A 25,893-nucleotide genomic window follows, 5' to 3' on the forward strand; every position below is an offset into this window, starting at 1 on the left:
GAGAAAGGAGAGAGAGAGGGGGGAAAAACAGGCAGGATATGTCACCCATACAGGAATGTTTGCCTTTAATTGGCTGGCAGCCACGTAGTTGCCTCTACCAAGGCCCCAAATGGGAGGACTAAAGAGACTAGGCATCCAGACCCGGACCCGGACCCGGACCGAGTACCAGCAAGAGCAACAGCAACAGCAACCTCCATATCATCAGCATAATCGTCATTGTAATCGTAGCAGCAAACAGAAAACGCAAAAAAAAAGGAAGGAAACCAAACGAAACCGATTCTCCTGCCTAACTCCCACACACTGAAGAGCTAAGAGACAGAGTACCAATGGGTCGGGAAGAGAGCTAGAGAGAAGATGGCTACTGGAGCGGCTTTACCCAAATGGCATTTAACACTTTGCAAATGTCGCCAACATTTTTGGCGGCCATTTTCATTTCACAAAATTTGCCTGCCTCTGTTTCTCGTTTGCTCTGTGTTTGCTTTTCGCTCAACACATGAGCTGCACCTGCAATGATGACACCGCCTCCCTTCTAAGCCCCCACCTCACCCACCAAAACCCAAAACATGCACTGCTAACCAAACCAATTCTCCAACCTTCTGCCATGTGCTCTTCTCTGATGACATTTTTGCCGTTTCAAGTAAATTTCTGCACGCTTTGGAATTCAAATTCGTTTAGATGAAAATTTCTTTGCCAGCACTCCATCAATTTTCCATCTTCCTTCATTTTTCTACATCCAAGTGTAAGTATATATAAAAACAGCTAATCTGTGTCTTCAAGACTATGCCAAATGAAATAGATATTACTCACACTGATAGTTTAGATTATGATTAAATTTCAATTGGAGTTTATTTTGTAAAAGTAATTGCCCCATATTAAAGATGGTTGCCCATGTTATGTGTATGTATGTGTAGCATGAATTTCACATATTTTGTTTTTGCAGAAAATGTTGAGAAAAACGCGAGGTGAATCCTTTCGAGCTATCAATCCTTGTGAGTGCAATTGAACTACTCATATTTTTTAACGAGCATTTGTGTATTGTGCCTTATAGACATAGAAGGACATGCCCATCCACATGAACTAGGTAGGTGGGTAGGTAGGTGGGTTATGCCCACCATCCAACCACTAAACCACTTTTACACTACAATTTTTTCAAAGCAACGTTATCGACTACTCCTCCAACTCAGCCGAACACACCATTGGTTTTTCTGCTCAATTTGCAATTTGCAATGCGCTGAAATGTTGCCTTTATTTTATTGCAATGCCATCGATGGATGGATGGATGGACGAACGTATGGCATGAATAAAAGTGGGCTGATGCCACGCCCACAATAATCAAAGCACGCTTACGGCTTGTTATTTTAAATTTCAGTTTATAAAATAGATGGCTGAGAAGATGATATAAAACAATTTTTAGCTGCAGTTGTAGAAGGAAGACGGAAGAAGACTGAATGAAGATGAGACGTAGAATGCGTAGGAGGCGAACGGAGCTGAGGTGGAAAAATATGGCAAGTAGATGATGATGATGATGTCTCGTTCCCAGCTGCCAAGAATGAAGGGGGGAGCAGCGGGTGGACGGGTGAATGAAGAAAGTAAAAGCCCAGCCCTGACTTGAGTTACAGAGACTTTCACAACGGTTTTCGTTTTCGTTTTTTTTTTTTTCGCGAAGCCCAAGCCAAGACGAAATTGTTTTTACGTGCCGCGCATGCAGAAAGTATTACCAGGAAGAAGCCGGAGAGAAGAATGAAACTCAAGCCAACAGAAGGAGGTATCCGAGCCCGAAGCCGACCCAACTGCTGGCCCAACTCCAAATTGCATAAAAACAACAAAAAATATATACATAGCATGTGGATATAGATGTAAGAGAGCGCCCAGTAATTGGCTATAGGAGAGCGTAGACATGCTTTAAGGGATTTGCATTTTGGGTCATAAGATGCTTACCTGTTAGTAGCCAGACAAGGCCCAGATATAGTAGCCAATTGGATGACATTTTTGACTTTGTTCTCTCTCGCTCTCACTCTTCTGTTGTCCTTTTGGCTGGTTGGTTGAGATCAGGAACTCTTTTTGGGTCAGTCAGTGGTAGCTGCCTGCAATGAAAAAAGGTCAAAATACAAATTAATTACAACTAATTGATAAAAGTTTTTCCATCCATCCAACAATGAAATATTAATAACTTTCGGAAATACCTTTCCGACCTTAAAACCTTTTTTTTTTTCTCGAGGCTTGACCATTTGCTTGTGTGTTGGCTGCTTTCGGCAAAGAAGCCCGCAGCAAATTGCAATTAAAACGCAACTCGTGATGACCTCAACAAACAGATGGATAAGGGGAAACAAGTGGGGGAAAAGAGAAAGCAGAAAACTGGCTACAAAACTAGGCAGAACTTTATAGCCACACACACACAGACACACACAGAAAAAAAGAACGCAATCAACAAGCGACAAACAAACAGAATGAAAGTGAGAGAAATACAGAGAAATGGCACAAAAGAGGACAAAGAGTTGAGAGGAGGAAAGGAGAAACAAACAAACAAACTGACAAACCGCAAACAATAAACTAAAAAAAAACACACACACACAGACACATATTCATACAGAAAAACAAAAACCAAACCAAAAGTGCATATAAAAATATACACTAAGGCAAATTGGTTTTGTTAACCAACCAGCACAATGGCCACATTAACAAACAGTACACACGGAGAGAGAGAGAGAGAGAGTAAGAGAAAGGGATGCAGATGATGCCCGCTGGCCCTTCTGCTTATCCTGAAGTAGATCCTCTGTGTGTGTGTGTGTGTGCGAGTCCTGTTTGTTCATTTTGCTGCTGGCGCTTCACTTGCTCATCCGGATGTGTCGACAGCGTGCAACAATTAAAAATTTCTCATTTCTCTAGCGAGAAATGTGCGAAATTATATTATTAAAAAATCTCCAAGATGCATGGCCAAAAACGGAGACACAGAAAGAGAGAGAGAAAAGGGCCAACAACATGGTATGGTGGTTAAGCCAACTGTGGCTACATTTTCTCCTCTTTTTTTCCTTTTATTGCGAAAAATAGAGAGAAATTATGAACTCTACTTTGTGCTCATTATACGGCTTGAATTCATTTCATTTAACCAGAGTTCGAGTCAAGGGAAAGTCCCGTAAACTAGATGAGATAATAAGCCGGCCAAAGCAGACACACAAAGGCACAAAAAGCTGGCGGGGGAGTCAAAAAGGATGAGAGGTCAGTGAGAGACTACATTCCATCCTGCATTAGTTCTGCAGTGTCCCGGTGCCTGCATAGTTGGCCATCTTAATTAGGCACCCCAAAAAGCAGCTGCAAAATGCAAATCACAAAGACACCAACAGCAAAAGCAAAAACAAAAAAAGCATAGAAAACACAAATATGAGCCAGGCCAGGGCTGGCCTAGTCAAAGCCAAAAGCATTAGAAAAAAAAGACATTTGTTAGTGACGAACTCGTTATACTCTGTAGCAAACAAAGTTTCAAAATAGAAACATAAACTTATATCTCTTAACCTCAGAGAAGGCCAAGAAAAGCTCAGTTCAAGTCCTCAATCCCAAGCTCAGCATTCATAATCAAAAAAGGGTATCAAATGGTCGCTCTGCGGCTAATAAATTTTACTTGTGAGCTTTGAATTTGATGTCCGAAATAAACTTTGCTGAATTCAATTCAGTTAAATGGAAATTCCTTGCCAATTGGCCACGAATAAGCGACAATGCCGGAACTAATCTGAATTTATGGCAATAATAAAGAGTGTAGGAGGGGGGAGGGGTAGGGCATGGTATTATTTTTTTTTTGTTGGTTGTCCATTTAATCAAAGCTAATTGAGTGCATTTAAGAATTGACATTAACTTTACCGCTTTGACAGACATTTAGCCAGCTAAAGAAGTTGGGAGAAGAAATAAGAAGAGAGAAAGAGAGATTGAATGAAACAATGAATGAATGAATTTTCCACCAAAGAAGAGAATGAGAGGTCCCTCCCCTCCTCAACCACCTCACACCACACTGACCACAAAATGTTGCACGCGAAATTTCGGCTTAATCGCAAACCTTAAGGAAAAGTAAAAATAAAATAACAATCAAGAACGATGAATTCAAAAAGAAGAAAGCAAAACGAAAGGAAAAACAAAAAACCCGAAAGAAAAACTTTTCAACATTTCCGCTTCGTTTGCCATCCTGACGCTTTTATTTGTTTGTTTTGGGTGAGAACATTGAAATTAGATTAAAATGCCGAGGCAAATGCAAAATGGCTGCCAGAAAAGGAGTGGATTGGGTGGGGTGGGAATGCTGACTGGAGGCGTGGGCGTGATGGTTGACCCCCAAACCAAAATCCAAGGCATTTCAAATTTCATTAAAAGCAATGCAAGACAAAAGGAAATCGATTCTCTCAGGCCCAAGAAAGGAAAACATTGAGGTTTATCGATTATTTGTTTTGCTTTATAAAGCAATCGATTTATAACAATTTTTAGATCGAGTTTTGAGTGTGAATGAACTTGGTGTATTTTCACCTCCTCGCTGGCCCTAAGTCGTGTCCCTTTGGTTCTTTAGTCTGTGAGCATTTATCATGCGAATCCCCCAGAGAGTGCTCAAAGCAATGAAATTAAAAGCTGAATTGTTATTTTGTTCCGCGGGCTTGCCTTTTATTCTCTCCTTCCTTCTCTCTGCCCCGCTTTTTCGATTTATTATTTGCCCCGCCAGCGTTTGGCAAAGTCCTGGCCAGGCAAATGCAATGATTGGCCTTTATGGAGTTGTCTTAGTTAGGGCCTGGGTCATGTGAGTTATGATGCAATCTAATTGGCTTTTAATTTTCATTTGAAATTTTTAAGAACGTCTGACAAATGAAATTTCAAATGGAAAAATATTTACAAGATAATTTGACATTTTTAATGTTCCTCCTTTTGGGACGACAGCTGCGCCCATAAATAACCCGGGCGAATGAAGCAAAGAAAAATAAAGTAGAGGAAAAAGAAACAAGAAAAAATAATTCACTCTGTCGAAAGGATTATAAGAGGGAAGAAGGAGAAATTGTAGGTTGGCGGCGAAAACGGAATATTGAGTTACATTTGCCTTGTCTTGTCCCTCCTCTCTCTCTCTCTCTCTCTCCATCTCTTTCTAGGGTGTGTATGCGTGTGTGTGTGTTTGTGTGTGTGGTTGGCCTTAAATTGTGTTTTCATATCGCTTACCATTCATCAGTCAGCGAGAGACCGAGTAAGTGAGTGTGTTGAATGGATATTAAGAAGGCATTAAATTCACATTTTTAATAGATTACCCACAAAAGTGAATTGGAAGAGAAAACCAAAAGCAAGACAAGGAGAACAAGGATACAGAATAGAGAAAAGGGGAAAGAAAAATAAATATGTATATTAAGACAATTATACAATCAATCAAGCCAACTCAATGCGCGTGCAACACGGCGTATACGTAGCTCAGACCAAAAAAAGGTTCACATAATCTATGCTTAGTCCATATACTAATCAGATTTCGATGAAAAACTAACTATGAAGACTAAGTGATAAATTAAAAATCAACTTGTTGATACTCAAACTGAAATGGCACACAGATAACCAAAGTTTGGTTGGATTCTCTGAGCCTCTTAGTTTATTACTCAATAGATAATAAACTTGCTTTATTTGTTAGTTAATTGTTTTGATTTGATTCGATATCTTCAAATGGTTCATCAATTTGTTGTGTGACAACAATCGAGCATTCTGAATGCCGCAGAGCATCCTTCTTGTTGGCCAAAACTGCATTTAAGATTGTGTTTCCGATTTGATTTGCCTTTGGCAAGGCAAGGCAAGGCAAGGCCAGGCCAAGACAGGCCAGGACAGTCACTTAGAGCCAATGCTCAAATAAAATTTCAATGAACTTTTCTCCAAGTGCAGGGTGTACGTACATATACACGTATACACATGTACTACATATACACAAGGGTGGATGGGGGTTTGGTTGTAAAGAAAAAACATTCCTCTATTGGGCATTTGGACAGAATGCGCGAGGGTCTTGGCTATGGCCAAGGATATTGAGTTCAGTTGAGTTGAGCTAAGTTTATGGCGTAGAAGGCAAGTGGGTAAGCAAGGATAAGACGCTGAGGGGAGGGGGGTTGAAGGTCGGGTTGATGTGAAAACATTTCAACTGCAGTTTGCATCCTTTCGATTCACTTCAAAGCAAAGACTTCGATGGTCTTGGATGTAAGTCAAGTGCTTGTCGTTGAGCTGAATTTGATTGTTTCTCTTGCTTGATTCGGGGAGATTTCAGGGGGAGAGAGAAAGAGACAGATAGAGAGAGAGAGAGAGAGTAAGTCATAGCCGCACTTGGGTGGGACGGTTGCTAAAGAAGCAATGCCAACATGCTGGGCTTCTGACCCCGCCCCACTAGCTTTTTGGAATGTTGTTTCCTTTTTAACTGACCATACCACATACAACTGACGCCTTTTGTGTGTTTAGATCGAGAGGTGGGTTCGGGTGGTTGGGGTGTTGTGTGGTGTGAAGGCGTGGTGTCTTGTCAGTCACAGTTAAGTTTATTATTTCGTAAAAGACATGGAAAGGAGAATGCAGGAGTAAAGTTTTTATGCTTCCTTAACCACTCTCGAGTCTTTCTACTCTCGGTTCTTTCTCTCACTTCCCTCGACATCCTTTCACCGACCACAAAAACGCTGCGAAACGAACAAAATGCATTTCATGGCATTCAAATCGTAATGATTTTTCTCTTCTACCATTTCATTTGCCGCAAATGTGCGGCTGATGAAGCTGACAGAAAATTGCACTCACTGCATTTATGTATGTATGTATGTATGTATGTGTGTGTGTGAGTAAGTGACATTAACATCCCACTGCTCCCATCTTTCACTCTCTCACTCTCACTCCAACTACCTCACTCTCGCTCTCTCTGCTTCGCTATGAGAATATCTCAATTTCGACTTATTTTCCTTTTCCTTTTTCACAGATAACCCAAACCGAAATTCATTCTATTGAGTGATGCTTGGTTTCTGTAATGCATATCCAATTAAAATGTTGGTCCTCATTATATGGAGAAAGTAGTAGCTAAACAAGTTGCTGTTTTTCTCTCGCTCGTTCATGGGCACTATATTACCAGCTTCCATGAGGACGATAGGCTTAGCCCGAGCTAGGGATCTTTTGTTTTCAGACAACAAAAGGCTAACAAACTAAGAAGCAAAGTGATGAGAGGGTCATGCAATACACCTGTGTGTGGCATAGTTCAATGTTGCCCCACACACACACACTCACACACACAATATGCAAAGCACGCGCTGAAAAGATGCCACTTCGAATGCGTGAAAGATAAAGCGACGGCAAGAGACGGCAATGCGAATAGATTGGCAAAAATCGCCAGGAATGCAGAAGCAGAAGTTGATGACTCTATGGAATGCCAATTGGAAGTTGCCTCATACCGAAAGGTATGGGATACCAAAGGAGAGAGAGAGGGTGAGAGAGTTGGGCAACGATAATAGGAATTTACCTAAAAGGTCTCACACAAAAACGCACACGCACACACTCTACGAAAATGAATTCCACGTTAAACGAGATATTTTGTAATTAAAATCAACGAATCCCACCAATCGTCAAATGAAATGAGAAAATTTCATTGCATTGCTTATATCTCTATATAGATACTTTCTAGCTCACTACCTTTCTCTGTCACTCTCTCTATCGTGCTCTCTTTCTCTCTCTATTAGATCTGATTGAATGTTTTAATATTTATTCTTCACACTTTACTTTTTGTAAATATTTTGTCAGCTAATAAATATTCAAGTCATCGTCTGGCATGGAGAAAACAATAATTAAATATGAATTTCAATTGGAAAACATTTTCGTTTTCAATATTTCAATAATTTTTGTATTATCAAAAGCATCAACAGCAGCTGTGAAAATGGCAAATGCGAAATGCAAATATAAAAATTGCAAATCAAGAAGAAGAAAAAAAACCACACACACACACAAATAAAATGATATGTAAAATATTAAGTGTATGCATGGCGTATACGTAATGTATGTGATTATTATGTATACGCATGAATTGACATAAACTATGCGAATGTGTGTGTGTGTGCGTGTGTGTATTTGTGTGGACTTTGTCAAGCGCAAAGACAACAAAACAAAAATTGCAAAATGTATGGAAAACTATGTACATAGCTAAGAAATAGATGAAAATATCTAAAAAGGAAAACCATCAAAAATATCGATAATTAAATTTTTATTAAAATTCACTTTTAAACTTTGTTCAGGCAACTAATTTGACATTTGTGTATATACACGAATAGACATGCCTAGCCACATAAGTAATAGAATTATTTATATATGTATGTGTGTGTGTGTGTGTGTGTGTAAGAACAAAAGCCTTTTGTTTTGGCCATGGCCATAATAAACTATCTTTTATTGCCAAGCCGAAGGTTAGAGGCAGCCTCAGCAGTAGCCAAAGTAGAAGAGGTGTTAGTTCTGTCCGTTTTCTGCTAGCCCTTTTTTTCTCTTTTTTTCCATCTCACTCGCTATCTCTCTCTCTCACTCACTCACTCGCTCTCTGTCTCCGTCTTTCTGGCTCTCTGTCATTTGCTGGCTTGCTGCGTTGTCGACCGCATAAAAGTTTTTCAATTAAGTGCCATGCCCTACTTTGAATCTGTGTGTGTGTGTGTGTGTGTGTGTGTGTGTGTGTGAGTGAGTGTTTTTTTCTTTCTTTCTTTCCCCCCGCTGCTGCTGCTGCTGAAGTCAACCCACACACTCACATTCACACTCACACATACAAGCGACATTGCTGCATGCATAATGCGACTGCTAAAAGCGTCGCCAGCATCGTCAACGTAGTCCAAAGTCGTTTCGTTGGAGTCGTCGCTGCGTAAGTGGAACGCACGTTCAGATTCCCTTTTTTTTGCATCGTCCCTCCCCCACCCTTTTCCTCTTCTATGATACTCTTTCATCACAGAGTTAATCAGCTAAAAATATCCGTGAAGAGTATCAAAGAAATGTGTCCAACATCCCTTGCATTATATCAGTTAGAGCATAACAAATGCCGTTCATAAATTTCAGTCAGTTTCATATAAATACATGTGTGTGTGTGTGTGTTTTGTTGAATTTTTTGCAGTGGTTTTTGTATTGAAATGTGTCGCAGAATTGCAAAACGAACTAAAAACACAAACACACACACACACACACACAAAGGGAAAGACGAAGAGGAAAAGAAAAAGTGCAACTTTCAGTTGAGTGTATGCTTCAGGTGGAAAGGGTAAGCCAAGCCGAAGCAAGAAGATCTCTACCTAGAGGGAGAGAAAAGGGAGACTGAGAAAACCAAATGGCTGGGGAGAGCAAGAAACGAAACCGAAAACGTGTACATGTGAGTGCAAATGTATTTGTGTGCGGATGTGTTTTTCTTTTTTTTCGGCCTTTTATTCTCTTATTTTTCGTTTTCGTTTTTCTGCCTGCTTCTGCTGCTGCTGCAACCTGCGCAATTTTCATTAAATACACAAAAAAATATAACATTCGTTTTTTTTTCTTCCCATTTCGGTTTCTTCTCTCTTTGCAAGCCACACAATCAGACAAATACGTGACATATGTGTGACCTACGCACTCACACACACACACACACACACATGCACACAACCACACAGTTGGAGAGATGCGGAGACAAACATCAAACGCTTTTAATGAAGTAGCATCGCTTTGTTACCAGACTGTATCTCCATCTTCATCTCTCCCTCTCTCGCTCTCTCTCTCTCTCTCACGCACTGTCTCTTTTTCTTTGGCTTAGCTTCTATCTCTGTCTGTCTTCATTTTTCTTTCTCGCCCAAGGACGTAGTAACGATTTAAGGAGAAGGGGGTAGGTGATGTAAACTGAACGAAACCTCAAAACCTGATCATCTTTCAACCTCTACCAACTTCTACGTCCATGCTCCCTAACCAAGCCATTTTTTTTGCCTCTTGCCTTCATACATTACAAATCCCTCGGCCTTCCCCTCTAACCACTGTCACCCGATTTTTCCCCCTCCCACCATGTGCCATTTCATCTGCTGTTGTTAGTTTATTGAGTTGAGTTGAGTCTACATGGCTGCCGTTTAGCACTGTCATTTACATATTTGATATATGTGTATGTATGTATGTATGTGTGTATGTATGTAGATGTGTGCTCTTCATTTCTTCTCTCTTGCTCTTCGTCTGTTCTTGTTGTTCTTCTTCTTGTCTTAGTTTGCTGCCCAGTTTGCTGTATTTAATTTGGCCAACGCTTAGAACTTCAATCAGCAAATATAACGTGCACGCATTTTGTGGACTCCTTTCACTTCCCCGCACTTTGCAGGCACACGCACACACACATACACACTCCGTTTCCAAGTTGTTTCTTCCTCTATCGAGCAAACCGCTTACTTTACTTCAGCCCTGCAGCCAGTTAAACAAGGACAGCAGCCACAATCAACTTCAATAACTTAGACACACACACATACGAGAGGGGTGATGCGTGTGTGTGTGTGTGTGTGTGTTTAAGGGGTATTCTGCCCGCTGGCTTGCATGTTTATATTAGTTACGGGCCACACTCGCAGTTAATACAAGAGCAACAACAACAACGGGTAAGAGTACAACATGTGGCACAAGTGGAACAAGCCAAGTTTACGTAGGAACACCAAAAACTTGATTTAAGTAAGTTTCTTTTATTTACCCCCCTCACCACAAACAAATCCCCGTGATTGCTCCACAGACACACCAAAAAAAGGAATAACAACGACATGAAATCAACAAATGAATAGAAAGAGAAAACTAACCCCAACAATATTAAACAACCACAAAGTGGCATAAGTTCATTTACATACAAAACATTAACAATTATTCTCCTTTACTCTTGTTACTATATACTTTAAATTCAAGATTCGTTCTTTAAATCAAAAACTAAGCGATCTATTCAGAATAAGTCAAACCATGCGATTGAGCGGGTTTAAAGTCAATCCTTAAAGGCATCACAAAGCAAAAGAAATCTGCTAAGGAGTCAGTTAAGTTAGGAGTGTCTGAGACTAAAAATGATCAACCTCATGAAGTAGTTAAATTAAATTAATGGCTCTTTAATTATACATATTTCTTATAAAACTCACAAATGATACTATAATATATAATTTTGTACAATAAAAACGAAAAGTAAATAATGTGTAAAGGATACACATATAAATTTAGGTACGTAACGTTGCCAACATCTAAACAAATTGAGTATGCCCCTTTTACAGACAAAAGAACAAGACAAAAACTAAAGGATAAGAAAAGAAGTGTAAATAGAGAGCAAACACGAATACATACACACACACAGACACACACAGACATACCCAACTTTACCGCACTCATGCACCCACACACACACACACACACCACAAAAAGAGAGTAAAAGAGAGGGGGAAAAAAGAGTGAAAGCCTCCTTAGGTTGGCTTGACTTGGCTTGGTTGCCACCGCATCACTTGGCGCGCTAACCGAAATCCATTCAGGAAACTAAACCAAACCAATTTGAAGTGAAAACCTCAATGCAGCACACACACATGGGTAGAATGAGGGGGGCTTGGGGAGTGGCGCCCATACCTACATATGTATGTAGACACACTCATTGGGAGGAAAACCCACTTTTGGGCAAACAGAAGCACCCTCATCCACATTGCTTCTATTGATTATAATACGCGGGAGCTTTTAGTCTTTCATCAAGTTGCCAGCCAGCAACAAAACCAGCAACCCATCCACCCATCCATCCATCCATCCACCCAGACTGTCGCACGCGCCACAAGGAGTGGCAACAAGAACAGGAACAGGAACAGGAGCTCACAGCGCTGTCGATGTGAATGTCGATGATGTCTTATATGCAAATTTGATTTAACCCGCACAAAGTGGAATAATAAATACGAGATCTCACAATATGCGATCCAACACGCAGGACAAGTCCAAAAACTTCTTGATGGATGGGTTGGAATGGGTTGTGATGGGTTGCGATGGGTTGGAATGGGAATGGGTTACGGGACTTCTTGATTTGGTTTTTTGATTTTGTGTTTTGTGACCTGGAAATATATCCACATTGACATATCCCAAAGAAGCCTAACAGAGATACATACACGAGGTGGCAAGAAGGCAACTTCAAATTACTTTTTGCAAATGTTGTGAGTGTATCCCCAAGTCGGTTAGCATACATACATATATAAACATACATATTGAAACATTTTGTTTATTTCTCTATAGAAATTTGATTTTCATAAGCTTAACCTCACGTGAAGTGTCGAATGGCTTAGATTGAGAAACCATATTTGTGTATGTAAGTATATGCATTTGTGTGTGCGTGTGTGTGTGGTTTACCTGCTATTTGGCACGCACGTTCCCATATGCCGCGAGATTGAGCTTGAGCTTCTGAGCTTAGATTCTGGTTTCAAACGTGGCATTGAGGTGGCAAAAGGTAACGCATGAATTAAGCCAAAGATATGTTTGACAGGCAATATTTCTCTTCTACACACACACACACACACACATACCCGGAGCGGAGGGGTTGGGAGGCTAGTTGGAAGCAATACTCATTCGATACACACACACGTGCCAAACACTTGGGAGAAGTGGTGAAGTTGAGGGGCGCTCACAGGGCACGTAATGCATTTGCATGGGTTTAGGTTTCTGTTTCTGTAGCGTTAAAAATTATGCAGCATGCTTTTAGGGGCAGTCGTGACCCAGCAAACCAAACGAAGGCTTTTAACAGTAAAGGAAAACTGCAATACACACACACACACACACATACGCATAGGCACACCTGCCTGCTGGGATAACAGGTGAATACCAGTAGACACCAACAGAAACGAAGGCACTAGGCAGTCCATGGCTAATCTGCGAACATCTTTTCTAGATCCTCTTTCAACGGCCACTCTTAGCACTGAAAAAACTTGCGTAAATGGAAAATGACAAGCCAGGCAAACGGCAAACAACAATACGCAACACCAAATGCCAAATTGCAATTGAAAAACTGAATTTTCTCATTTCTGAACGCTTTCTCATTCGGTCTCGTTCTCGTTTTACCACGTTGGTGTTTCGCCTTTGTCCTTTTTATCATTTCGTTTATTCCATACTCTTTTTTTTTTTTTTTTTTGTTCTTCTTTTGGTGGTCATGTGCCGCAGGCTTACAATTTAATTTAGTCATTTGACAAACCAGAAAAAGGAATAAAACCAGAAAGCGAAATAACCATATAGAAAAAATGATGATAGATGATGACACGAATGCAATATCAATTAATAAAATACGAAAATTCCCCATAGAGATAAAGAGTGAGAGAAAAAACTTTCACACACACACGCACATAGAAAAAAATGTGTGTTTTTTTTTTTGGAGTTCAGATTAAATGTGAAAATATTTTTACTAGCTTCATTTTTTCCATTCGTTATCTGTCTGTCTGTCTGTCAGTCAGTCAGGCTATCCGTTTGTACTTTCGTCTATATGCCAGATTCAGAATACTTTAATCCTATGCAAAATAAAACCAAAAACGAGACTAAAAGCAGCAATAGGAGCAGCAGCAATTGGGGGGAAGGCTTCTCAATTAACTGACATTAAGTGACTTGCCCGGGGAAATCGCGACTGAAATTGAAAACGAGGCACAAACACACATACACACAGATGGTGGGGACAGAGAAGGCCTACTTTGGATACTGTAGTGGGTGGTGGGGGGATGGGGGATAGCCACGCCCCGCTTTTACCACACCGCACAAAAGTGACAGCACAAGTGACATTTCAATGATTTCGCTGTCATCCAGTCAGTCAGCCAGTCAGTCAAGAGTAAGTAGCAGACGAAGGAGCAGAAGATGAAACATCCAAGGAGAAAGCAAAAGGAGGAGTGTCTGATGGGGAGTTGGCAATAGGAGACAAATGCCTGTCACGCAATACTGCTCAGAGTTAGGTTTGTCTGTGTGGGTGAGACAGGGGCAGGAGGGTGGCAAATACTGCTAACCACAGCAAAATTTGTAGCCAGAACACAACCATCAAACGGCTGTCAAATGCCAAACGTTGTTTTTATCAGTTCGCAAAACAACAAAGACCAGAACAAAACCGAACCGAGGCACAAGCACAAAAAAAAAAGAACGAAACTAAAGCGGCAAAGGAAAAATAACACAAACACAAACATATAAAAATAGTCGCATTTATTTTTATGTCGCAAAAGTTTTAGCCAAGAACTAAAGAGGCCATTGGTTGGTTGAGGGGGTGGGGGCCATTTCTCTTTACTGTTAGGCAATGGCCAGAAAGTAAAAATAAAACATATAACAACAACAACAACAACAGAGCTAAGGACACACAATAATAATTAGCCCTAATTCACTTTGATTTGATTTGATTGCATTTCAATTGAAATTGCAAATATTTCTGTGACCTTTCTTGCTTCTCTATTACACTTTTCACTCCATACAGTTACATTCAAATATATGTGTACATATATATCAACAAATACATACATATATCTATCCCATATACTAATTAAACTTTTGAGTTGTCTGTGCTCTGATTTTCTTTCAACCAACTTTGTTATTCTCTTTATGTGTCTGTGTAGCTGTGTCTGTGTGTGTGTGTGTGTGTTTGTTTAAATACTAATTAGGAAATGGCAATTATGGATCAACTATAAGTTTACAGTTCAATCAACTTGAATAGCTTGAATAGAGAACAAGAAAATGAAAAAATGTTGCCTCTCTTCATTTTGTAAAAGTTAAAGTAGAAAACACTTACCCTTAAGTGCTCGAAGGAAAATTGTGTAAATAAAATTCTTTGAGAATTTTGCAAAAATATTTCAAGAATATCTTTCACAGTGAAATATTTTTTCAAAGGCAGAGAAAAAACAGAAAAAAACAAACAAACTTCGCTCGTGCTTAAATTCGTATACTCTTTGTGTAAAGAAAATGTCTATATAAACGATTCGCATCATGCTGATGATGATTCTATATCCTTTAATTGTTGGAAAAAGCCTTCCTTCTATTCTGTTTAATCAATAACATTACTAATTACTATAGTTCGAATTATATATTCAAATATGGTGCCTAAGATAGGGAAAAGTTACTACTTGAAATGATTTAGAAACTTCGTTCAGATTTTGAATTATGTTCATTTACATTTGCCATTTGTGGTCTTTGTTCTTCCATTCTTTTATGACTTTTTAGCGTATTCCACCTACATATATTTCTCTCTCTTTCTCTGTCTGTCTTTATCTAACTTGTGCCAAGCAGCTAAGTGCACAGGGTCCTTGAAAAGTTGATTGCGCTTATCATCAGCTGGTGGAAGTTTCTTCAAGCTGATGCTTTTTGTAGTTTTAGCACTCATTTGGTCATTCATTCACTTTGCTTGCTCCTAGATACATATATACGTACATTCTCAATCATCTTTAATTTACGCCTTATGATATGTCTAATGCAGGCCATATACCATACACACACACACAGACACTGTATAAATATATGGATATATGTATGTATGTATAAGTACATCCATTTCTCTGTCAAGTCTTTTAGTAATCAAATGTATCTTGCTCTTGCCTTTGGATGTTTAAATACATCTTGGCTATTAGTCAGCAAGAGACAACACAGCCACATACACGTTTACACACACACACACACACACACACACAAGGACACAGTATTACCAAGGATACTAAGATGGCTGAGCGCACTGAGCCAACTTTGCCTTTTCAAGTTGTGCACTTTCATTTAATAGAGACTCTTCCGTTTCCTTTCTCTTATTCCCTCTCTCTCTCTCTCACTTTCAATCTCTCTCTTTCTCTCTGTCTTTTTCTCTAGCAGTCACAGTAGTCATGATGCTGGCACTGCTTGGCCATATTTTAACTTAATTAACTTGCAACTATTTAAGTGAACAACACAAGTGGCTCGTTTTCGCTTTCGTTTCGTTCGTTCAATGTTCTTTGGCGAAATCCGTTGCCGCCATTTGTCGTCATGGCCGTCGCCTTCTTGGCACACTCAATGACTACAAATTGTGGTCATCAGGAGGAGGTAGAAATAGTAGGAGCACATCTAAGGTAGGCAGCGTGGCAAGAGATTTACTTTGTCACGTACAAGGCAAGAGAGACAAAGAAAGAGAGAGAGGGGGAGCGGTAGATAGGCAAAGCGAAAGGTAAGAACCAAAGCACGTATAGTGACTCCTCCTGCTTCCTGGGTTCCCCATCCCATCCCATCCCATTTCAAGCACTGCATGCCATCTCTTTGGTGTTTGGCCTCGCAACGATTTGATTCCAACATTTGCGATTTGTATAAAATTACAATTCCAATTTGAATTTGGGTCGAGAGAAGGCCTTACGCTTACGTTCTACACCATTTTCATTTTCATTCCCCTCTCCCTCCGAATCTGTTTCTAATCATATTGACTTTGATTTCAGTTTTGCCATTCTGACAACCAAACTTGGGCGATTACATACATACTTTTCCAATATACTGAAAATTGAATATACATGGCTAGAGTAAAGCCAAATAGCGCAAATGTTTTTTGTCATCATCGATTTGAAATTGTAGTTTTATAGTGTCCTGATTTCTGAATGCACTGTATTGTATCGTTCTCTGTTTATTAGTTGAATCGAATACACAAACACACTGACACACACACACACACACACACACACACACAATATTAGCTAATGAAACCGCTGGCCATTCAATAGCATGGTCATTTCATCTACAAAAAGAAATCTGAGATGCGAATGATAGAGACTGACTAGTCACATCAATATAAAATTCAAATGGGTCATTGAACCCCCTTTGTATCTGCTTATAGTGGGTCAATGACCTTTCGATATGACAGTTTCAATTGAAACGGATATTACAAGACTTTACTTTAAATGAAATTGAGCAAATTTATGCATTATGAGTAATAGTTGAAAGATTCAATTTCTCCCTCTCTTTCTCTCTCTCTCTCTCTGTCTCTGTATAAGCATGGTGATGCAAATAAAAGTTTAATTAAAAAATTTGTCAAATTTTACAAAGAACCACACAGTGACACTCTCACACTCACACACTCTCATAATCACACCCTTTGCTTGTGATTAAGAATTTTCATAAAAAAAAAAACAACAACTTTCAACAAATATATATGTATGTATATTTTAGTTTTTTTTTTTTTTTTGCGAATTGAACTCAGCAAGTGAAAAATGTCGAGGTTGAAGGAAATTTTGGCGGTGTTGTTGTTGTTGATGAAGCTTTGGCCAATCAAAGGGGGGTTAAATGGCAAGTGGTATGGGGGAGACGATACCAAAAATAATAATTATAATGCCTGCAATCTCAACAACAACAACAACAACAATTACCAAAACAACAGCAACAACAACAACAACAGCAATAAGGTAAACAACAACCAGGGCAATTCTGACGCAGTTTTCTAGCCGTCGGCAAGTTGTTCTTGCTTTTTGTTATTATTATTCTTACTCCCCTTGCTCCCTTGCACCCCACCACCAGCAGCAGCAGCAGCACCATCACGAGCACCACCTCCACCCACATCGCACCACAGCTAGGCATGTAAACCAATTTGCCAAAAACGCACACAAGCGCAACAACAATTTCGAAAATTCGAAAATATGTATGTATATTAAGTTGAAAGATGGCAACGACTTTTACTATACCCTGCACACAATAACAATGCCTTAACAATGCCAATGGCAAATTTTTAATCAAATATACCCTGCATCTACCCTTCAAATGGAAAATATATATTGCAAATGTGCGAAAAAATGGTAAAGCAGCCGAGGAAGAAGAATTTCAAGGAAGAAGGATTTGTGAGTAAGAGGCGGTTATACATACATATATATCTGCTTTTTTTTTTGTTGTTTGCGAGAGCTAACGAAATTGAGCGTCCGCATAGCCCACAAATACTTTTACCACCCCCGCCCCCTATCTCTCTACTGCCCAAATGGGTTGCCTCCTGCCCCTTTTTGCAGCATAAACCAAAAATGCAGTCAATACAAATATAAATAACTGCCAGGACCAAACAATCAAAAGCATTTTTGCAACTCCTACCCATATCTCTTTTTCAGTTAACCCCCCCCCCACTTCCACTCTGCGTATGTGTGTGTGTAGAGAGAAACGAATTTTCGGCGTGATTGCATTGCATACGCCGCGTATACGTAATGCATTTATAAAAATTCAGCCAGTAAGCTCTGAAGGTGAACAAGCATAAGTGCGACCAAAGAAGAGCGAGAGCGAACGGAAAGCAGAAATATTTGTTGGCCAAACCAAGTGCCAAAACAAAAAAAAAAAAAAAACAGAGTCCGAAATAAAGCATACGAAAAGAAAAAGCAATAATGAAAATGGTACAAAAAATATTGCCTCGGCACACATTTCCCCATTGAGTGGTGCACTATATAGAGATTATATGCTTTCCACCAAAGGACTTTTTATGCCGAAAACTACTCAGATCTGTCTGTTATAGTTTGTATTTCAAACTTGTAGAGAGTTTTCCGGCGTTTTCAGTAGCCGTTTAAATATAATTGATCAATTTATACAGGTGCGCCAGGTGAGCAGGTATTATTTATAATATATTATTTGATAGATTTTATGTGCTACTCCCCCCCACCCACTCACACTTTGTGGTTGCGAAATTTCATTTAATTGTTCATTGAAATTATTTTCATATCCTGCACAAAACGCAACAGCAAAGAAAAGGGATATATTTGGCATTCAATTTACGCAGTTAGATAGGTCGGAAAAATGGCAAAATCAAAGATAATTGGAATTTATTTATTGTCCTGCCGGAAGGAAAAAGGAAATTTGATTAGGAATCATTGAGTAACAGATGCCTGAGATGAAATGTGTTAAGGTTACATATACATACATAGGATAACACAAGGTCGGTGCCTGTGAGGCCATGGCATATGGAATTATTCTAATTATTTATTGAATTTGAAATTTAACGAAATTGTTTAACGGAGCAGAAACCAAGTGGCCCATCGAATGGGCCAAACCAAAACACAGCCAAAAACTAGACCCGGACCGACCATTCAGTCACGTTGTCATGAGCCATTAGCCAATTTCTGCCCTCCCCCCTACCACCAACCAACATCTAATCCAATTGCAGCCAATTTCAATTTCAGTTAGCACACCTCGCGTGTGTTTTTTCTCTCCCTCTCTCTCTCTCTCTTTTTCATCTTTTATTTCCTTTTGGAGAGGTGCGATCATTTGACCATTTTGGTTTGTGTACTTTATGTTTTTCATACGTGTTCATTGGTTTTGCCTCTATTGGCCCTCTTCTGTGCGATTTCTCTCATAGTCTTTCTGCCACGCCCTTGGTATAACAATGAAAAACTAGTAATAATATTGTGGTAATATCATTTCGCAATTTAGTTTTCCTCGCCGCCACCGCCGACTGGCATTCCCCACCAACTTGTGCACAAAACGAGCCAACCAAAACTAATTTTCAAATACAATAAAGGTGTGTGTGTGTGTCTCTGTGTGTGTGTGTCTATCTGTGTGTTGAGCAAATTCGGTCAGTAAAAGGAAAATTGCAAATGAAATTATTGCACACAGTCAACCAACCAACCAGCCTCCTTCTTCTCCCTTAGCTCTTCAAAGAGAAATATTAAAATAAATATTAGTACTGAAATCTTACAATTTTCCACAGCATTAAATTTCACTTAGCATACAGAAGGAAAATATTGAGAGTCTGCGAGAGAGAGAGGAAAAAAAGGCGAAACGCCCGCTGGTAAAGTAGTTTTTTCTTCAATCCCTCTCTCCCCCACTCACCAAGTGCACCTCGTTAAGCAGCTAAATCTCTGACTGTATGTCTCCCTGGCTGACTGAAGGACAGACTAGATAGCGAAGTGGATGGAGAGGGATAAATGGAGAGCCAACACACAACTACATAGATTACTTTGCCGCTACCAAAAGAAGAAGATGAAAGAGACACAGAGAAAAAGAGGGAAAGAAGGATATAAGGATATGAATAGAAGGATGGAGTTTGGAAAATTTCTTTGAATCCCATTCACCGCAAGTTCTAATATTCTACAGAAATTTATTAAAGATATCGGAAATGTATCTAAATAAGCTATAAACTTTCTATAGATCAGATGGAAGTTAGTTAGTTTCGTATTGGAAATTATAAAACATTTGCCTAATGCATTTCCTTAGAGACTGACCAATTGTTTTTCTGTCAGGATGTCTGTTTTTTCTTTAAGGATTTGGTGACATGAGAAAATAAACTACAAAGTTAATTCTGCTATTTAGTGCAGGGTACTTTAAAGTCTATAAGCTTACTAAGCCCATGTTATAGTTTCTATTTAGTCAAGGTTTTCATTTTCTTCCTTTTTTCGCTATTTTTTCTCCTGTTCCTTGTTTTTTTGGTTGAACTTTTTTCTTGCTCTCCTGAACTAAACTAAGTGGCTTAGTTGAAGCGTCGCTGAAGTACATGACAGTTAGTAAAGCTTGAACGCAGCTCAACTTGCTGGGAGAGGGAAAGAGGGAGCTCTCTTTCGTCTTGCCACATTCCCTTGAATTTGAAGTTTCAACCCCCCTCGTCTCTTCCGTCTGGCCTAGAAAAAGTTTGAGCCGAAAAATATCTAACTTTTGTGTTAATTTTATTGTACTTACCTGTACCTGACTGGCTGCTTGCTGCTATTTGCCTCTACTCTGGCTCTCAGCTGTGTATTTTCTGTAAATGAAAGCAACCAAATGGAAAAGAAGTCGAGTTCAAACATTTGCCATATCACTAGTTTAACGCACTTTCTTGTTTATATGCTCATACAGAACTTAATGCTTTCTTGTTGCTTTTACAAATTTTATTTGCATATTTTATTCAGCTCTTAGAGACGACCCGCGGAGAGCAAAGTAAATTCTATCGCAATTCCATAAACAAATTTTGTTCAGCCAAAACGAATAAAATGAAATAAGTAGAAGAAAAAAAGAAAAGGAAAGGAAATACAACCAAAAATCATATCCCCTGGGATGAATTCATTTCAACTCAGACTCAGACTCAGGTTCGGGCTCAGGCTCTGACTTTGACTTTCGCTTTGAGTTCAACTGCCATTCAGTCACCATTTTTATTCCCTTTGTTACTTTTATGCTCTTTTCGTCGTTATCATTTCCTTTTCCATCTTCTTCTAGGACAGGCAGAGGCAGAGCGACTTATCAGAAAGTCGCACGGGAGTTTCAGGACAGGTGGAATAGGCAAAGTTTTTTGTTGGCTTACAATGATAACACAGAGAAATGCATTAAATGTTTCTTTTTTAATGTCCATCGAGACTGAGGCGAAACAAAACGAACTGGCAATGGGAATGGGATTGAGTGGAATGCATAGATCATAATCACTTGTGTTTGTGTTTGACAAGTGAATTAAATATGAATCATTCTCAATTAGCTTCTTTTTAGCCAATCGATTTGACTTGATAGTCATTATCGATAGTTGAATTAGCCTTGTCGATACATTGTTATTTCTATGCATTCCTGTTTACAGTGGCCTGCAAAAAGTATCTGCATAAAACAGATAAAGCCAACACGCACACACTGTTCGAGTCTGCCAGTCTGTCTAGTAGAGTTGAGCTCATTTTTTGATGGCTACCACTGACCACCATGTTCATTTTGAAGACTTCGACATTTTTGCTAATCTTTCGGCTTGCGGTTTCTTTCCTATGGAGTTCATCGCTGTGCAGTTCTATTTGAGAATTTGCAGGTAATGAAGTCATTTAATGTGTTTCCTTCAAGTAGGCGTGTCATCTCATCAGTGTGTTATCCCATAGGGTTATCTACATACATGCATGTATGGGTGTGTGTGTCTGTGTGGTTTTAGGAGTTGGCAACTCTGAGAAATGGTGCGGCAAGCCGAACACTGCTAAAGTCATTTCTGCTGTTGTCGAGTCCTTGGTGTCAGGATTAGCGACACATAAATTAACGCAGCAGCAGAGGCTGGACATGAGTGTCCCTTCATTGTGGTTAACTGTCTCTCTCACACACACACACATACACAGATGATTAAATTTTAAAGACAATTTTCCACTTGAGCAATCTTTTGCCAATTATTCTTGCCCTATACCATGAAGGACACACAACACCCAAAGACAAAACAAAAGGAGAAAAAGAACAGCCGGAAAACAATTTGATACACCAATTCCTTTTGTCGATTCTTTGCAAGTTTTCCATTTCCATTCATTTGCAATTAAATGCATAAACATTTTAATTATGCCAAAGCTAAGGCAAAGTTTTATACTCTCTCCAAGACTAACCCCACCAAACCCAAAATCTACCGCACCACAACTAAGAGTTTGTTTGCCAAGTTCCTGCTGCACATGCATAATGCAAAAGTTTTCCACGCCATTGTGAGAATATGCAAGGTAAAAGTCGACGTCAGGCTATCAATTTGTTTGCTGCTGTTTGCCATTTGCCCAAGCACCCAAGAAGAACACGGAACCCAGCACAAAGCGGTGCGGAGCGGAGCGGAGCGAAGGCACAGGAGTTGGGGGACATCAGGTAGGCAACTAAGCCGCAGTCAGCTTAGGCTTAAGAGCTTAATGAATTTACATTGAGCACACACAAAACAAACAAAGAACCAAAGCAAAAGAAGAGAGCGTGGAGGTGGAGGGCCAAAAAGTTTCAGTTGACTTTTATATGAACCACAAAATGGCAAGCTCCACTATAACCAGAAAGAAACAGGAAATAAAACGGCTAATCAGCTTGGAGTTTTTGTGTGTGAGTTATTCGATCGCATAAGGAAGAAAGCAGAAATTGAAATTTTCCAACAACTGAAGTCACTAACATTTATCAATGACAAGGACAAGGATAAGGACAAGAACAAGACGAGGACTTCAATTGATGACAATAAAAGCAAACGAAATTGAATTGAAATGTTTAAATTTAAATGAAAAATGGTTCAATGGTTCAACACGAGTGCGGAGAGTGCGGGGTGTTGCCTGCTGCTGAGCATGTCACATGGAAAGACATTTCAATTGAAATATTTTCATTAAGACACCGATATCAATTTTGTGTAAATGCGTTGGCACTCCTGGCGTGTCCTGAAACGAACAACAAACTCAACACTCGCGCATTGTCAGCGAAATGGTTTTAAGTTTAAGTTAAGCCAATGAGCATATGAGACGGGAAAAGGAAAACTTTAAAACAATGCCTATTAAAAGTCATATACAGAATGAAATGCAATTCACTTTCACTCTTTACATTCCCTTTATTTCAATTAATAATGACCATTTGGCATAAATCAATTGTCAGTATGAAAGAGAATCGAATATTCATAATACAGAGTAAAGAAGATTGTTTTCTTTCCATAGCATACTTATATGGGCGAGTAACGAAAATTAGCTGATCGAAATCCAGACAATTTATTACAAGTATGGATGCACGTATTGCCAAAAACAGACTGCGGGGGGCAATTATTTATGTAGGCAATCAAACTTTTGAACTTAATTTTTTGTTTTTCCCTTCGTTTGAACTCCATTATTATACCATCCACCCGCCCATATTTCGGGGCAGACAATTGACCCCGAAAGATATATGTATGTGTATCTGTGTGTAAACATGCATGCAGCAAAATATTTTCACAAACCATCGAAAGAACCTTGGGTATTAAATTAAAAGTCGCAACCGCAAAAAGATCCCTTAGGAAAGAAACACAAAAACAACAAAAAAAAAACAAGCAATAACAAAAACAGCGCAAGACAAAAAAAGAAATTCTTGTTGATTGCCCAAAGAAAATTTCCCTGCATTGCTATTTATGACCCTGAGAGAGCCTTGTTTTTATCGTGGCACACACACACACACACGCACACACATGGCGAAGTAAAAGTTAAATTTATTATCCCTTTTCCTCTTTTCTCCTACTATTTTCACAGTGGCAACCAATCCAGGGCATGGCAGAGATTTCGTGTTTGTCTTACGCTTTTGTTCTCGTTTCGCTCTCTTTTCATTTCACCTTTATTCTGGCTTCTTTTTGTCCCCATTTCCTCTAGCGTTTTGGTCCAGTTTAGGTAACTGCTTGATCTCTGTCTCTCTCTCTCGCTCTCCCTCTCTCTCTCCCCCTCCTTTCTACCTTCTTTAGACCGTTTTGCTCTGCCACTGCATTTGTATCACTTGATTCTCAAATAAAATTTATAAGTTGCGCGTCGCGCCGTTTATTTAGCAAGGCAATTTTAAAATATATAAAGACATTGGGTGTGTGTGTGTGTGTAAGAGAGAGTTAGCTGCCAAGGCCTAAAGTATGGTGCAGTATTCCTTGTATTGGACTTGCCAAGGTTAGTTGTTAGATGCTCGAGACGTAAGTGAAAAATAAAGCGAAACTTTTTGGAAACCAAAAAAATATATTGGCAAGCAAAAGAACTGCAGAGTTATACCTACATTTCTTTTAACCAAAATATGGCAAGAGTTTTTTGTCTGCACAGGTCATTGATCTGATAGGAGTTTATTTATAATATTAAACTAGATTCAATTGAATCACCTGAGTGTATTTGCATGTTAAACTGAACTGAGACTTTGCAGCTTTTGAATAATTGAATTCCAAATTGATTTCCTAACAAGAGGTCCCCAATAAGCTTATGTTCAAGAATAAACAAGGGCCATTGAGAAAAGAAAACGTTAAATGTATTCCAAGTATTCTGGCTGACCAACTCCAGTAATTATACCCTTTACTCGAAGGATAATAGAGCATATTAACGGGTATACTATTAACTAGAAGCAGCTGTTTTCCATACATAGAAACATTGTCGAATATTTTTTTCTTTATGCAATGCGACAACAATCACAAATTGAACTTGACTACTTCGAACTATGTAGACGGTAACTTAAGTTCTGTCTTTAAAGGAAATTCTATGGGGGGACAAGATAAAGAACGAGAGTTGGAGAATAGTTAGGTTGGGGGTCTAGGAGCTGGATCTGGAGATGGGGTGGCCTTATCAGTTACGGCAAAGTCAATTTACCGACAACACATGTCCGGGTTCGCACGAGTCGATATTAATAAACACTTAAGCCCAGCCCAGGCCAACCCGGGCCAAAGCAGGACAACCTAGGACATTGCTGGCCGTGCCAAACCACAAGACAATGGAACATCGAGTTTCTGTCCAAAGTGGATCAATGTATGGTCAAATGATGGTAACACACTCACACACATACATATACACGAAACACGCACACATGTGACATAGAAAATGAATGACATCGTTTTGCGGATGGTGCTAGATGCCCTTGGTTCACAGATATTAAATTCATTTTGTCCCAGACGGTTGCCAAATAATGCGTATTTCATTAGAACGACACACACAGACACACATACACGGCCCAATGGATGGATGGCTGGATGGATGAATGGACAGTTGGATGGAGAAAAAAAGACAATAGATGCGAACGAACGGAAATTTGTAATGAAAAATAGGAAGCGTGAGAAGACAACACATGTATGACATATTTTTCATTTAGAGCAGAGAGAGCAAGAGAGAGAGAGAGAGCAAAATGTATTACAAATAATTAACAATCGGATATTTTCAGTCATCTACTTTCTATGAAAAGTAAACTAGGAAACTCTATAAATCGAAACTTCTAGCAATCTTTGAGAGGTGGCGAGGAGGGAGTAACTTAAGACAATTTGTAGCCATGTCTGGTGCAAAATTAATTAGCCTCATATGCAAAGAGATACGCTCTTGATTGGGTGGGCCAAAAAGGTCATACTTCATAATGATCAGCAAACTGGCTGGCTAACTGACTGACTGACGGCATGTGCTAATAGGATAATGGGCATTCATTCGCTCTATCCCTGACCCTGTCCCTGTCCTTGTCCCCGTCACACTATCAGTAACTTTCTTCTATGTATTATGGTAGCGATGCCTCCGTTTTATTACCTTCCTTTTGCTATTTATTAGTACTGAGCGTATACGAACACATGCATAGAAAACACACAAACACAGGGGGTTGACTTGCCTTTTTTGTTTCTACACCCACACA

The 25,893-nt window shown here is 39.4% G+C and overlaps 1 protein-coding gene and 1 long non-coding RNA gene across 5 annotated transcripts in view; one reads left to right on the forward strand and one right to left on the reverse strand.

The window, feature by feature from the left end:
• dpr8 (defective proboscis extension response 8) overlaps positions 1 to 25,893 on the reverse strand; it is a 114,091-nt gene that overhangs the window by 36,598 nt on the left and 51,600 nt on the right. For 3 of the 4 annotated variants that reach the window (XM_068303470.1, XM_068303469.1, XM_068303473.1), the window contains 2 exons: positions 20,551 to 20,611; positions 1,939 to 2,084 (listed from right to left, as the gene is read on the reverse strand). In XM_068303470.1, coding sequence (XP_068159571.1) covers positions 1,939 to 1,987 — 49 coding nt within the window. In that variant the 5' untranslated portion in view covers positions 1,988 to 2,084; positions 20,551 to 20,611. The remainder of the gene's footprint in view (positions 1 to 1,938; positions 2,085 to 20,550; positions 20,612 to 25,893) is intronic. The other variant, XM_068303472.1, reaches the window with a different exon arrangement.
• Positions 5,009 to 5,383, forward strand: LOC137581858 (uncharacterized). The gene is made up of 3 exons (XR_011033246.1): positions 5,009 to 5,022; positions 5,112 to 5,203; positions 5,260 to 5,383. It is a non-coding gene; the product is annotated as an uncharacterized lncRNA (long non-coding RNA).

Source organism: Drosophila tropicalis, unplaced genomic scaffold (assembly GCF_018151085.1).
Source record: "Drosophila tropicalis isolate 14030-0801.00 unplaced genomic scaffold, ASM1815108v1 contig_158, whole genome shotgun sequence".
NCBI lineage: Eukaryota > Metazoa > Arthropoda > Insecta > Diptera > Drosophilidae > Drosophila > Drosophila tropicalis.